Genomic DNA, 12,596 nt, shown 5'->3' with positions numbered 1-12,596 from the left:
CTTTATTAACCTTCCAAGAAAAAGAAAAGGAAAATGGGAAACGACAACGTCTTTTGAAGGTAGCAAATCATTTCTGCACTTAGAAGTAGAACCCAGTTGTATTGATCTTCATATTGCAGAGTTTTTCAATTTAATTTCTTTCAGATCAAAACATGAGGTTTAACTCTTGTATACACTAGTATTTTTAAGATAAAAGATGGAGGAAAAATAAGGAGTAGCTGTTATAATTTGCATGATCTCCTGTCGTCTGACAAGCAGGAAACTCTTCTATTTTCTCTATATATTAAAGGATGCGATAGATAAATCGGATACGTAATGTTAATTTTCTCATTACAATTTCCAACAACACGTCCAAATTTTCTTAGCATTGGATGTTGCCTATATTTCTATGGACATGGAGTTTTATTTATGACTTATTACCAAGGTAGGTAGTTTTTAAAACCTAGTTTTCTGCCCAAATAGAGATAAAAACCGACCCCAGAAGGAAAAAAAACTGTTGGCATGTGAAACTTTGAACTACTAAATAATATCTTTCCCCAAAACAAAGTTATAGTCTGTCAATATTTTGTGTCCATCAAGTAATTCTAAAATGGTGGATCTCAATTGCACCAAGTCAAAAAGTGCTGCAACATAATAAATTATAGAGGAACGCTAAAGCCAAGGCGCTATGTTGGCTTTATGTTCATCACATATTAATATATATCTATTCATATTATCAAAGTAATTAATAGTTTTAGAATGGCAAAACTTTCGAGATAATGTTCTGAAAGAAATTAATTCACGAGCTAATGCACTCCCAAGATTAATTGCTATCCATAGCGTTAGCCGTAGGTCGCCATGCACTCCGGGGGACCTTGTAGGTCGCCATGCACTCCGGGCGACCTACCCTTGCTCAAACAGAGAGAATGAACGTGTTGCATGACACATGCACGTCCCAACACATAGGTCGCCATGCCCTCCGGGCGACCTTGTAGGTCGCCATGCCCTCCGGGCGACCTTGTAGGACGCCATGCACTCCGGGCGACCTACCCTCGCTCGGCTTCCCTCGGATTCCCTCGCATAGCTCGCTCGGTTGCCCTCGGATGCCCTCGCATAGCTCGTTCGGATGGCCTCGGTCGGATGGCCTTGGTCGGATGGCCTCGGATGCCCAGCATGTTGGGACGTGCATGGCACATGCAATCTCTTGTAGCTCGCTGGGAAGACATGGCGACCTAGTAGGTCGCCTGGAAGGCATGGCGACCTACGGCCAACACTGTGGATTTCACCTTATTTGAGCAATTAATCTTGGGAGTGCTTTATCTCGTGAATTAATTTTTTCCAGAACATTATCTCGAAAGTTTTGCCGTTTTAGAATTGTCTGCTAAATATACATACACTCTTAGCTTTAAGCTCATGGCCCAATTAGTAACAAAGCGCAAAGAGTTAGCTTCCTCGTGTTGAACGTAGAAGATTTAAACAAAAGCCATTGAGCACCGAAAGGGAAAATCCACCACTAGGGTTCGTTCGTCTTTCATCGTGTCAAAACAGAGAAGCGAATCTCAAAGGGCTTAACAAACTACAAACCCAATATTCATGACCCAACTGAGCTTTTTTATAGTCTATTATAAGTAACTACCCAACACACTTACAAATGGATATAACAAACAGGCCCAATAGCTGCTTGTATAAACGAAAACTGATTAGCCTTCATAAGCTTTTGTACTTCTTGCAAAGAAAACACACAGAGTTGTCGACGAAACTTTCCTTTTAAGCATGTTATGGTGTTAAAAGTAGTAACAATGTAATTAAGTATCAATTCATGATTAGTAAGGTGAATTTGACATGAGATCATATATAATTCATGATAAAATCAGATGACAATGTTGTTGATATCTATTTGATAAGTATGTATAATGACCATATTTAATCATATGTAATATTTGTATGTTTGAATCATATTTTCGTGTGGATTAATGTAATTGACTGGTATATGATGATTTATGATTATTTTGATGGATTTAAGACAAGTTCAAAAGAAGATTTTAACCATTTAGTGCATTTTGGCATAGATATTATACAAGTGTATCAAAATATTTGAATCAGTGTAGGAAAATGAAGAACGACAGAACGAGAGTCAGTACTCTCTTTTTACTTTTATTGAAAACTGTTGTAATATCTCCAAAGGAGACCAACCATTATATAGAAAGGAAATAACTGAGTTGGTTAGGACACGGTCTAGTAAAGTGGTACCAATTTTAAAAGTGGAAACTCATTTTAATTAAATTATTTTATCATATTCTTAATTTTAGTGAAATTATAACAAATTTCAAACTCTAATGCCATACACATGAACTCCATTCAAGGGTTTTTTTTTGGGTGAATAAGAGGAGGGGGGGGGGGGAATACAGTCTAAACTTAAGAAAGGAAGAATTTCCTCGGGTGGATCTATGAACACACGGAATTCCACTATTCCCTCCTGGCTAGTTTGGCTAAATTTGTCAGCGGTCTTGTTGGCTTCTCTCGGGGTGTAGCAAATAGACACAGCCACTCCCTTTCCAAGAGTTCGCCTACTCTGCTTATAATTGTCCATGAACAGTTCGTTTGTTGGTATGTCCGGAGCTGTCGAATAAATTAAAAAGAAAAAACGACATAAAAGATAAAAAAAATGTTATCTATTTATTATTTGTATTTAAATATTTAACGACATCATTATTTTTTAAATTATCTAATTGATTCGAATAAAATTAATAAAATAACTTTTCAATAATAATTTTAAAAAAACGACATAAAAGATAAAAAATTTGTCATAATGATGTGGTTAAATATTTAAATACCAATGTTCAAAATTTTAAAAAAAAATTAATAAAATTTCTATTAAAACAATCAAGTTAATGATTAAAATAAAAAAAATTAATAAAATTTCTACTAAAATAATCAATTTAATGATTAAAATAAAAATTAATATGTTGATGACATATCGATTAAAGTGGCGTTTGAGATTATTTAAGTAAAAGTAATTCTAAACAAATCTTAAATTTAGAAGAGTCTAAAATCTAATCGATTAATATAAAATTAAAAAATTAAAAAATATTTGTAATCGAAAATTTTACCAATAGCGTAACTCTTTAGAGTAATCTAAGTAAGATTTTAGATTGAGATTGAAAATATTATGTTATCTATAACAAACAATATAAATTGCATAATTATTTCGATTGCAATCTAAAAAGTTATATTCAAGATATTTTTATTGCAATCGAAATTATTATCAATTGTGTAATTTTTTAAGAGTAGACGTAATATTTTAGGTTAAAACTCATCGTAATATAATATTTTTATTTATAACTAAAATTATTATCAATTGTATATTTTTTAATTAAATAAAATAATAATTTTCAATTAAAACTCCCTGTAAATTAACCTTAGTTAAGTGACGCACATTTAGGGATGGGCATGAGCCGGGTTGGGTCAGATTTTTGATCCACCCGACCTTACCCCAGAAAATGACTCCTCCACCCGAAATTTGACCAGACTCACATAATATATACTTGAATCCGACCCGATTTATTGAAATAATATTCGAACCCAACCTGACCGGACTCGAAATAATAAAAAAATATTATTTTTATTCAATAAAAACAATAATTTAATTGAAAAAAATAATATAAAGATGTATATTATTATAATTATTTATAAATATATAAGGTAAAATTATATTTTTTCGGGTCAAATAATTTTCACCATAAACCTGAATCTGACCTAACCCAAACACAATCTTTTAAAAAATCCGACCTGACACACTCAATTTTTTTTAAAATAATCCGACATGATTGGTTCGGATCACATTCTCATCTCTACGCACAACAAACCCTAAAAGGAAGTTGGGGCGAGAGGCCCGCACTTCGCACGTGCGAAACCCGTTTGCTTTGGTCTGATAAAATCGCTGACGCGATAAGTTAAGAGCAGAAAACAAGGGTTTTCAAGTCACATTTTAACAGAGGAAAATCGATAAAAATGGCGATGGCGATGGCGAGCGTGAGATCTGGTCTCCTCCGAGCAACCCTTCGCGGCGGATCTCGCCCTATTGGTCCTCCCAAGCGGGGCTTCTCTTCCTCTTCTCATCACGACGATGCTTGTATGCCAGCTTTTCTTTATCTATTTCTCTCTTTTTGCTCTTCAGAATTCATTTTTTATCTCATTGGTATCAATTGTGTTTATTAGTCTATCGATATCTTGAATTTCAGTTGTTCCATTTTTTATATTTTAGGGTTTCTTGTTTAGTCTAACCCTTTTAATTTTAATCGAACCTGTGTTACAAATAGAATAAGTGAAATCAATCCAGATTAATATTGAAATATTGAACCTAAAAAATCAAGTTAAAAATTCAAACAACTTAGAAAATTCAGATATAATTATTTGTAATGTGAATTTATCGTGTTCTTTTTCAGATGAAACGGCAAAATGGGAGAAGATAACATATTTGGGTATCGCTACATGCACTGTTTTAGGCATTTATAATCTATCAAAAGGCCATCCCCACCATGAAGAACCTCCTGTAAGCTTATTTTTAGTCGGTTTAATTTATTTATATGTATTTTTAAGAATATTTTTGTTATTAATTATGATTCTTGGACGCTTCATGATGTGTGAAATCTTTGCAGGCGTACCCATATTTGCACATTCGCAACAAGGAGTTCCCATGGGGTATGTTCTTATTGTTATTCTTTGGTTCAACTTGAATAATGTTTTTTGTATTTAAATTTTGCTAATCAGGTCCTATTGTGTCTTTCCATGGATATTATAGTTGATATCTTAGCTGGGGTTTCTTTTCCTTTTCTGCCAATTGATTAAAAATTGAGGGATTTAAGCAATTCTATAGTTAAGTTAGGGCCTGTTCATTTTGTTAAAAAACAATTGCTTTTTCAAGCATCCAAAGCACTATATAAAGTAATTTATATGGGGACTTAAAAGTTGTCAGCTCATAGTGATGTTTTGCACCTTAAAAATGGCTTCTTTTCTTTTTCTGATTGCTTTCTCACTTGCTCACTCATTTTGTTGTTATATGAGCTGTGGAAATGGTGTCATATATTGAATATTTACCCCCCCCCCAGTTCATGTTAGTTTATACTATACAAACTATAACACTAGCTTTTGTTGTATACCAAATTCTAGTTGAAATTCCTTTTCAGCCTATCTTACTTTCATTCGTCATGTCCCTGCATGCCTAATTCCTTGATAAATTTCCAAGACTTAGATTCAATAAAGACATGGTCTATCAGGTTTTGTGCTCGGTTGGTAATCAGGTCAGCAGTTTAGAGGTTTGTCTACAGAAGGTGGCTTAGGCTTAGTCAGTGTGGGTGTATATGGTTGTTTAGGGGTATTTTTTTATTTGGGTGTTTTATGAGAGTGTTTATCTTGATGTATCTTATGTAATATCTTTTGCTTAATGAAATCATAAGGCACTCTTTTCCTCCTTCCACTGATTAAGGAGCTTTCCTACAAGCTCCATTAATCAAGAAGAGGGTTTTTAACGAGGCCTTCAATTCTTATAAAAAAAAATAAAGACATGGTCTAAAACTCTCTTTCATTCAATCATTTTATGGTTACCTCATTTGGTTTAGCAGGTCTCTAATTTTATCTTGTCAACCAACATAGGAATCTTATAATCAAGATTATGTGGTGTTAATGAAAACTAATATATAAATTGCTTTTTTTTTCTTTTTAAAGATTGTAGAAATTTTAATTACCGTCACATGCTGGTTGGAGAGTTGGACAATCATATTGCATATAAACTGTAAAAAATACCATAATTATTATTCATAAAGTAATATAACAAGTGCGTTGCTATTTTGGAGAGTTTTTTTACCCTTGTCGATCTCGTTAGTTGCTGTTCTAGGCTTGGTCATCCTTGACCGAGTGAGCATTGTTTGTATGAAATTTAGTTTTACCAATATTGGAAGTTGATGCAATAAGTTTATACTGCACGTTTTATGTGTATATATATATTGGTTGATTCAATCTATTTATCGTTTTATTTATCATCGTACTCAGGTCCTGATGGCCTTTTTGAGGTGAAGGAGCATCACTAGGACAACAGATGGTCTGATTGACTTGCATCTTCCCAAGCTTATCACATTTTTATGATTTTTCTGAGATATCAATCAAATAACTGTGTGGATCTTTTCATGTAATTTTTAGCGCTTCCATTTCTGTTTCTGGATGTCTATCGAGACTTTGCATTGCAAGTTCATAAGGTTTTCTGTATGGATGTGCCCACCATACTCTGTTCCAGAATAATAAGATCAATGAACTGTTTGTGGATCTTTTCGTTTCCAGTTTTCATCTCACTTTTTAGATATCACTGTTTGTGAACCTTTTATTTATCTTGTATTTATAGCCCTCCAAGAACATTTTCTGGGAACAATTAAAAAACACAGTTCAAAGCCCTGAAGCGAGTGATATGTGGGTGATTTCAACCAAATTTGGCCACAACAAGATCAGTTTTCTTTACGTAATTCAGGCCTTCCTGGAGCGTCAAAATTCCTCCAATCTTTTGTTGGATCATGTAGGCTTGTAGAAGGGTCGATGTTTTTCTTGGACTAGCAATTGAAGCTGCTTGGGAGCACTTTGATGGAGTTTTTGTTTCGAACAACACTCGGATGACCTGGTATAATCATGCCCTTTGCCTTCGCTGCACGGACTATAAACCAGGTTTGAATTAATGTGAACTTTGCACCCTTACTGATAAAAATTAATAATGGCTGCGTGGAGCATACAAGCTCGTTTAGTACAGAAGATCAAATCCACAAGATCAACAGAATAAAAATGTTTTGGTGAATATTCACGTGAGGCGTCGACAATTGGAAGCTCAAATCGCTCTGATATTCAAGCCGTTGAGAATGTTGTTGTAGACATTAATTTTTTTTTATAATAATAATTATAATTATTATTAATATAATATATTATTATTATTATTATTTATTATTAAATATATATATATTACAAATTACATCAGAGGCCCAATCCAGTACAGGCCCGATCAGCTAGCCCAACATAACCCTAAACCCAACTAGGGTTTCACACTTCTCAGCTCCAGCCGCCGCTCCAAGAACTCCAATCGACGCTCCCGACACTTCCCAAGCCAGAATGCCAACGTCACTGCCGACGCTCCACTAGTGCCACGCCTCCGACGAAGACTCCAGAAGACTCAGAGCAGCCGCACACGTTGAAGTCTAGAGTGAGTCACCACTATAGTTTGGTGACTCATCGAATTTTGCCCTATTATCCGATCCGAAGAAGACACTGTGGTGGCTATAAAAGCCACCACCGAACCTGCAAAGGAGAGCAGACACAGATCAAGAACAACAGAAAAGAACGGAAAAAAAAACAGAGAACCACGAGAGCAACTAAGAGAACAGAAGCCAAACGACACACAACAAATAAACCCACAACATCAAAGAAAGAAGAGAGAAGGGAACTTACCACCGAGGAGCCTCTACGAGCCACCAGAAACCGAAACGTTTAAGAAAAAGATCCTAGATCTACAACGATTGGTAAGAGTTTAGGTTAAAAAAACTTTAGATTCGGGTATAGAAAAATAGAGACTTCGATTTAAGGGGGGTTTTGTAATTTTCGGCCACCGGATACGGTGGCCGGCGGTGGTGCTGGCGCCGGAGCAAGGCGGCCGACCGATTTCCTTCATCAGAGAAGGCAGAGAGAATTTTTCTCTCTTTTTAGAGAGAAAAAGGAAAGAAGAAAATGAAATGCTTAAAGCCATTCTCAGCCGATTAATGGGTATTTAAACCCCTCCCCGAACGACGTCGTTTTGGGGAGGGAGTATCTCTATAATTACCATCAAGGGTAAAACCCTTTCCGTGACCTTTCTATGTTTATATCTTTACACTTTGGTCAAAAAATCAATTATTGAGCCTTTCAATTCGGTATTTAAATTTTATTTTCTTTACATTTTAGTCCTTACCCGTAATTATACATATTTACGGTAAATACCTAATTAGTCCCTGGTAATTTTAATAAATTTTATTTTAATCCCGTATATATTATTAAGGCTAAATTACACTGTAGGCCTCTGGATTTTATGATATTTTGAAGTAGAGTACTAAGTTTAAATATTCTACATTTTAACATTATATTTTTAATTTATTTTATTTTAATCATTATTTATTTACAATATTATTACTTTTATTTTTCAATTATTGCTTTAATTATTATTTTATTATTATCTTAGTCATATAAATATATATAATAAATAATATTTATTTATTTATTTTATTTGTTTTCTATGAAATAAAAATCCTATTTATGAACTAGATATGTTTAATTTTATTTTATTATTATGTTTTAGTTATTTATTTATTTTTAAATATTGAAGGAAATAGTTGTCTTAAAACAACTAGAAGCCCTTTTCTAATATTTTTAAATAAATAAATATGTTATTTATATATATATATATATATATATATATATATATATATATATATATATTCTTTAAATTATAAATAACATGATTATTAAATTAAATATATCTTTGAATTTTTAATAATAGAGACAATTTATAATTAAAAAGTACCAATTTTGGGCGTTGTAGGGGTGTTAATCCTTCCCTAAACGTAACCGACCACGAATCCCTTTTTATTATTAAAAAGAACGAATTTTTGGTTAAAACGCAGATCAGTTTATCTTTTAATCGATGTTTTCTTAAAAACTCTTTTAAAGGATGATTTTTAGATATTCGACCTACCTGACCCAAAAGGCCGATGGCGACTCCCAAATTATTTTAAAAACCATTTATTCACATCACTTTTCCCGCCTAGTAAAAAATTCGTGCCCGGACAAAAACCGGTTACGACAGTTTGGCGACTCCGCTGGGGACTATGGTCAAGCTTTTAAAATTAAATATAAATTGTCTCTATTATTAGAAATTAAAAAAATTCAAAAATATATTTAATTTATAATTCTTTCTTTTCAAAATTTTTATATATACTTATTATTTTCATAATATTTATATTATTTTATTAATGTTTCATTTTATTTTTCAAGTATTTTATTTCATTATTTATCTGTCAGAGGTTTGAACATTTATCCTCACACACAACACTTGCATTACATAACATAAGCTTTCTAATCAAGCTTGTCCCTTTTAAGTGGGAGTGAAAGCGACGTCTTCGTGAGAATTTATTCTCCATGTCAGACTTAGCAAGTAACTTTCGGGGTTCATATGCTCTATGTCTTCGTGAGAATTTATTCTCCGTGTCAGGTATAGAGAAATGTGTCCCCTCGAATTGAACTCGATCCGCTTAAGTCTGTAATGGACTAGGATTGAGGGTTGACAGTCCAAGGGGGCATTAACAAGGACAGTTCGAGTACCTTTACACCTAGAACTGAAAACCTGCATATAATAAACCCTAGAAACTCTCTCGATCTGAAACCATGCCGAAATTTTGTCAGTAGGTATACACAAAGTAGAAATAAGCTCTAGCTTTTAATTCCTTTTCTATTTCCTGAATAACTGCATGCGAACTAGAAATCATGCGGTTAGGTTAATTTTTCCAAACAAAGCATGGAACTAGAAAGCATGAGGTTAAGATTTATACCTTGATAGATAGATTTTTTTCCATTAGTTGGTACTAACTATTCTATTTTTTCTTATTTTTTCATGCATGTTATATTGCTCTAATCTATTCATATTGATTTCTTTCGTTTGCATTGCATGATCATAGCATAACCAAAAGGTGTTGACTTGAAAGATTGTTCATCATATTGGAAAGAAATCGTAAATGGACAAAAAGTTTTATGATCAAACAAAATATGATGCGGCCAAGAAAAGACATCCTGAGGGAACTCTGAAGATAGAGGAGAGCTATGCACCCAAAGATCGTATGCCCATTGAAGAGCAAAAGGAGATACGAGAAATAAGAGAGCAGATGTCCAATATGATGGATAGAATATCTGTTTTGGCCAAAAGAGAAGAGATTCCTGCACAGAAAGAGAGAGAGCTCAATGAACTTAACCCTACAATGTCAGATACGCAAGTGACTTCGGATCTTAACCAACTTGAGAAATTACAGACAGTCATCATTCGTATTCATAAATCGTTTGAAGATACCAAAGAAATGGTGACCACTGTAAAAGCTCCCAGAGATGAGAATAAATCATGTAATCAGAAATCATCGAAGTTTGGTCTGCTCTCGACGTCTAAAACTCAGGTTCAATCCAAGACAAAAGGTGGTTCTCATTTTGATACTATCCCCATATCATATAAAAAGTTGTATGAGAAGCTACTTGAAGCACGAGAAGTGACCCCGTACTACATAAAACCGTTCCAACCTCCATATCCGAATTGGTATGACATCAACGTTTATTGTGAATATCATGCCGGAGCTCAAGGACATACTATTGAGAATTGTCTTGCCTTCAAACGTCGAGTCCAAAGTCTTTTGAATCATGGAACCTTACAATTTATGGTAAATGATCGACCTAGTTTGGTAACCGAAAGTCCTGCTAGATTAATACCAAAAGTCTTCAAAGGTAAGAGTATCAGTAGGGGCGCCCAGAGAGAAGAAGATTTGCTGAGGTTTGAAGCTCAAATACTTCATTTGAAGATTGAAAACGATAAATTTGAACCAAAATGGAAACCATACATGAAGATTTCCAGAAGGTCAGTCAAGCCTTTCAAAATGCTGGTATAAGAAACACCCCAGAAGAGTGGATAACAGGGGTCACCAAACTGAAAAAGAATTGCAATATAAATGAAGGACGAGCCAAGAAGTTTTCTCATGATTTACTAGTTGCAGAAGAAAGACTCAATACAACTGTCATGGAATCGAGAAAATATCAAGTCAACAATCAAAGGTTGAATAGTGCTATGACCAATAGGGAAGCATCATATCAGATCCATCAGCATGAGATTGATACTGAATTAAAAGCCACTATCGACAAGAACAAGACATTGAAGAAATGTTTAGATGATTATGGAGATCTTGTACGAGAACTCTGTAACCATAAAGATTCCCTTACAAGGGAAAATGAGCAACATTGCCTACAACTCTGGGAATTGACACAGAAGATGAATGAAAAAGACACTGTTATGAAGGAAGCTACTGTTCAAGCAAGCAATGTGGCTCATAAGCTGGTGGACATAGCTGGCTTCGCAAGAGAATTAAAGCAGATTGAGAACTCCACACCTGAGCATGAGTGGAAGTTAGTTTGGCTTTTAAGGGAAATAGAGAAGTTAGGAGTGAAAGCTATCCCCTACATGTAAAAGTTTTGTTTGATGTACCGAAGCTTTTGTGTTCAATGAAATCTGTTCTAAGATGATCACTCTTGAGTAACACCTTTTCATACATGCATTTACATTTTGTATCTGTGCATTTTCATTTTATATTCTTACTTTTTATATCTTTGAATTGCGCATTTTGTATTTTTATATTTGGCATTTATGCATTTTCGCATTTACATTATATTTTTTTTATTTAAAGTATTGTTATATACATTAAATATAAAAACATGTAAGTAATTAATGAAAGGTTTTGTAACAGTAAAACCAAGGTCATTCATTCATTTTACTTTACCATCATCATGAAAACAATGGAGCAATCGTATGAGGGACTACAGGATCAGTGGCCAGAATAATTGACAGGGTTACCTCAGGATATAAGGAAAGAAACATCAGATTCAGTACCAGATGGATCAAATCAAATTATTCAGTGTATGGCATCTGATAAAGAAGAGATAATTGATAAAGAGAAACCGTGCTATCGGATTGAAGAGTCGAGAAAGATAATATACCCTGGGGCATCCCACTCAAACCCAAAGAATAGCCTCATTAATTATTCACAGTATGAGGAAAGATTCAAGAAGATGGATGAAGCAATCAGAAATATCAAATGTGTTGATACTTTCTACAAAGAACTAGAAGTAAGAGAACTCAGCTTGGTTCCAGACTTGATTATTCCCCATGAATTCAAAATGCCAAATTTTGAAAAATATGATGGCACCAGTTGTCCCTTAATCCATTTGAGAATGTTTTACAGAAAAATGGAAGGATATTTAAGTTCTGATGATCTGTTAATTCACTCTTTCCATGATAGCCTTATTGGCCCAGCAGTAGTCTGGTACAATTAGTTGACCCAAGAATAGATCAAGAGATGGGTTGATCTAGCTGATGCATTTTTGGGACAATATCTGTATGTTAAAGGCTTAGCTCCAACACGTATGGATCTTCGAAGAGTAAAGAAGAAAACCAATGAAAGATTTCAAGAATATGCCTTAAGATGGAGAGGAGTGGCACACAAGTTCAACCTCCCATATTAGAAGAAGAAATATCACATATGTTTCGTGATTCCCTTCCAGTGCCTTTCTTCGAGTTAATGCATGCAAATCCGACAAAGGAATTCGGGAATCTTGTGACAAGTGGAGATTTAATTGAGAATGTAATTAGTGAAGAAAATTCAAAAGTCACATCCAAGAGCCCGACTGATCAGAAAACAAAAGCTGGTGATGTGAATGTATGTCGCATCCAGAATCCCCGCAACTGCAAAAGAAAAAGATCAAATAGTTGTTCGGATCGACCAAAGAAAGTCATACGATCAAGAAAAACTTTG

At 34.2% G+C, this 12,596-nt stretch overlaps 1 protein-coding gene across 1 annotated transcript; it reads left to right on the top strand.

The window, feature by feature from the left end:
• Positions 1–3,957: 3,957 nt before the first annotated feature.
• Positions 3,958–6,318, top strand: LOC120141680 (cytochrome c oxidase subunit 6a, mitochondrial-like). The gene is made up of 4 exons (XM_039156476.1): positions 3,958–4,111; positions 4,425–4,531; positions 4,638–4,680; positions 6,028–6,318. The coding sequence occupies exons 1-4, from the start codon at positions 3,991–3,993 to the stop codon at positions 6,063–6,065; spliced, it is 309 nt and encodes a 102-aa protein (XP_039012407.1). The 5' UTR covers positions 3,958–3,990; the 3' UTR covers positions 6,066–6,318.
• The last annotated feature ends 6,278 nt before the right edge of the window (positions 6,319–12,596 follow it).

This window comes from Hibiscus syriacus, unplaced genomic scaffold, assembly GCF_006381635.1.
Source record: "Hibiscus syriacus cultivar Baekdansim isolate YM2019G1 unplaced genomic scaffold, ASM638163v2 tig00110813_pilon, whole genome shotgun sequence".
Classification (NCBI taxonomy): domain Eukaryota; kingdom Viridiplantae; phylum Streptophyta; class Magnoliopsida; order Malvales; family Malvaceae; genus Hibiscus; species Hibiscus syriacus.
This window is presented reverse-complemented; position numbering and strand designations above follow the sequence as displayed.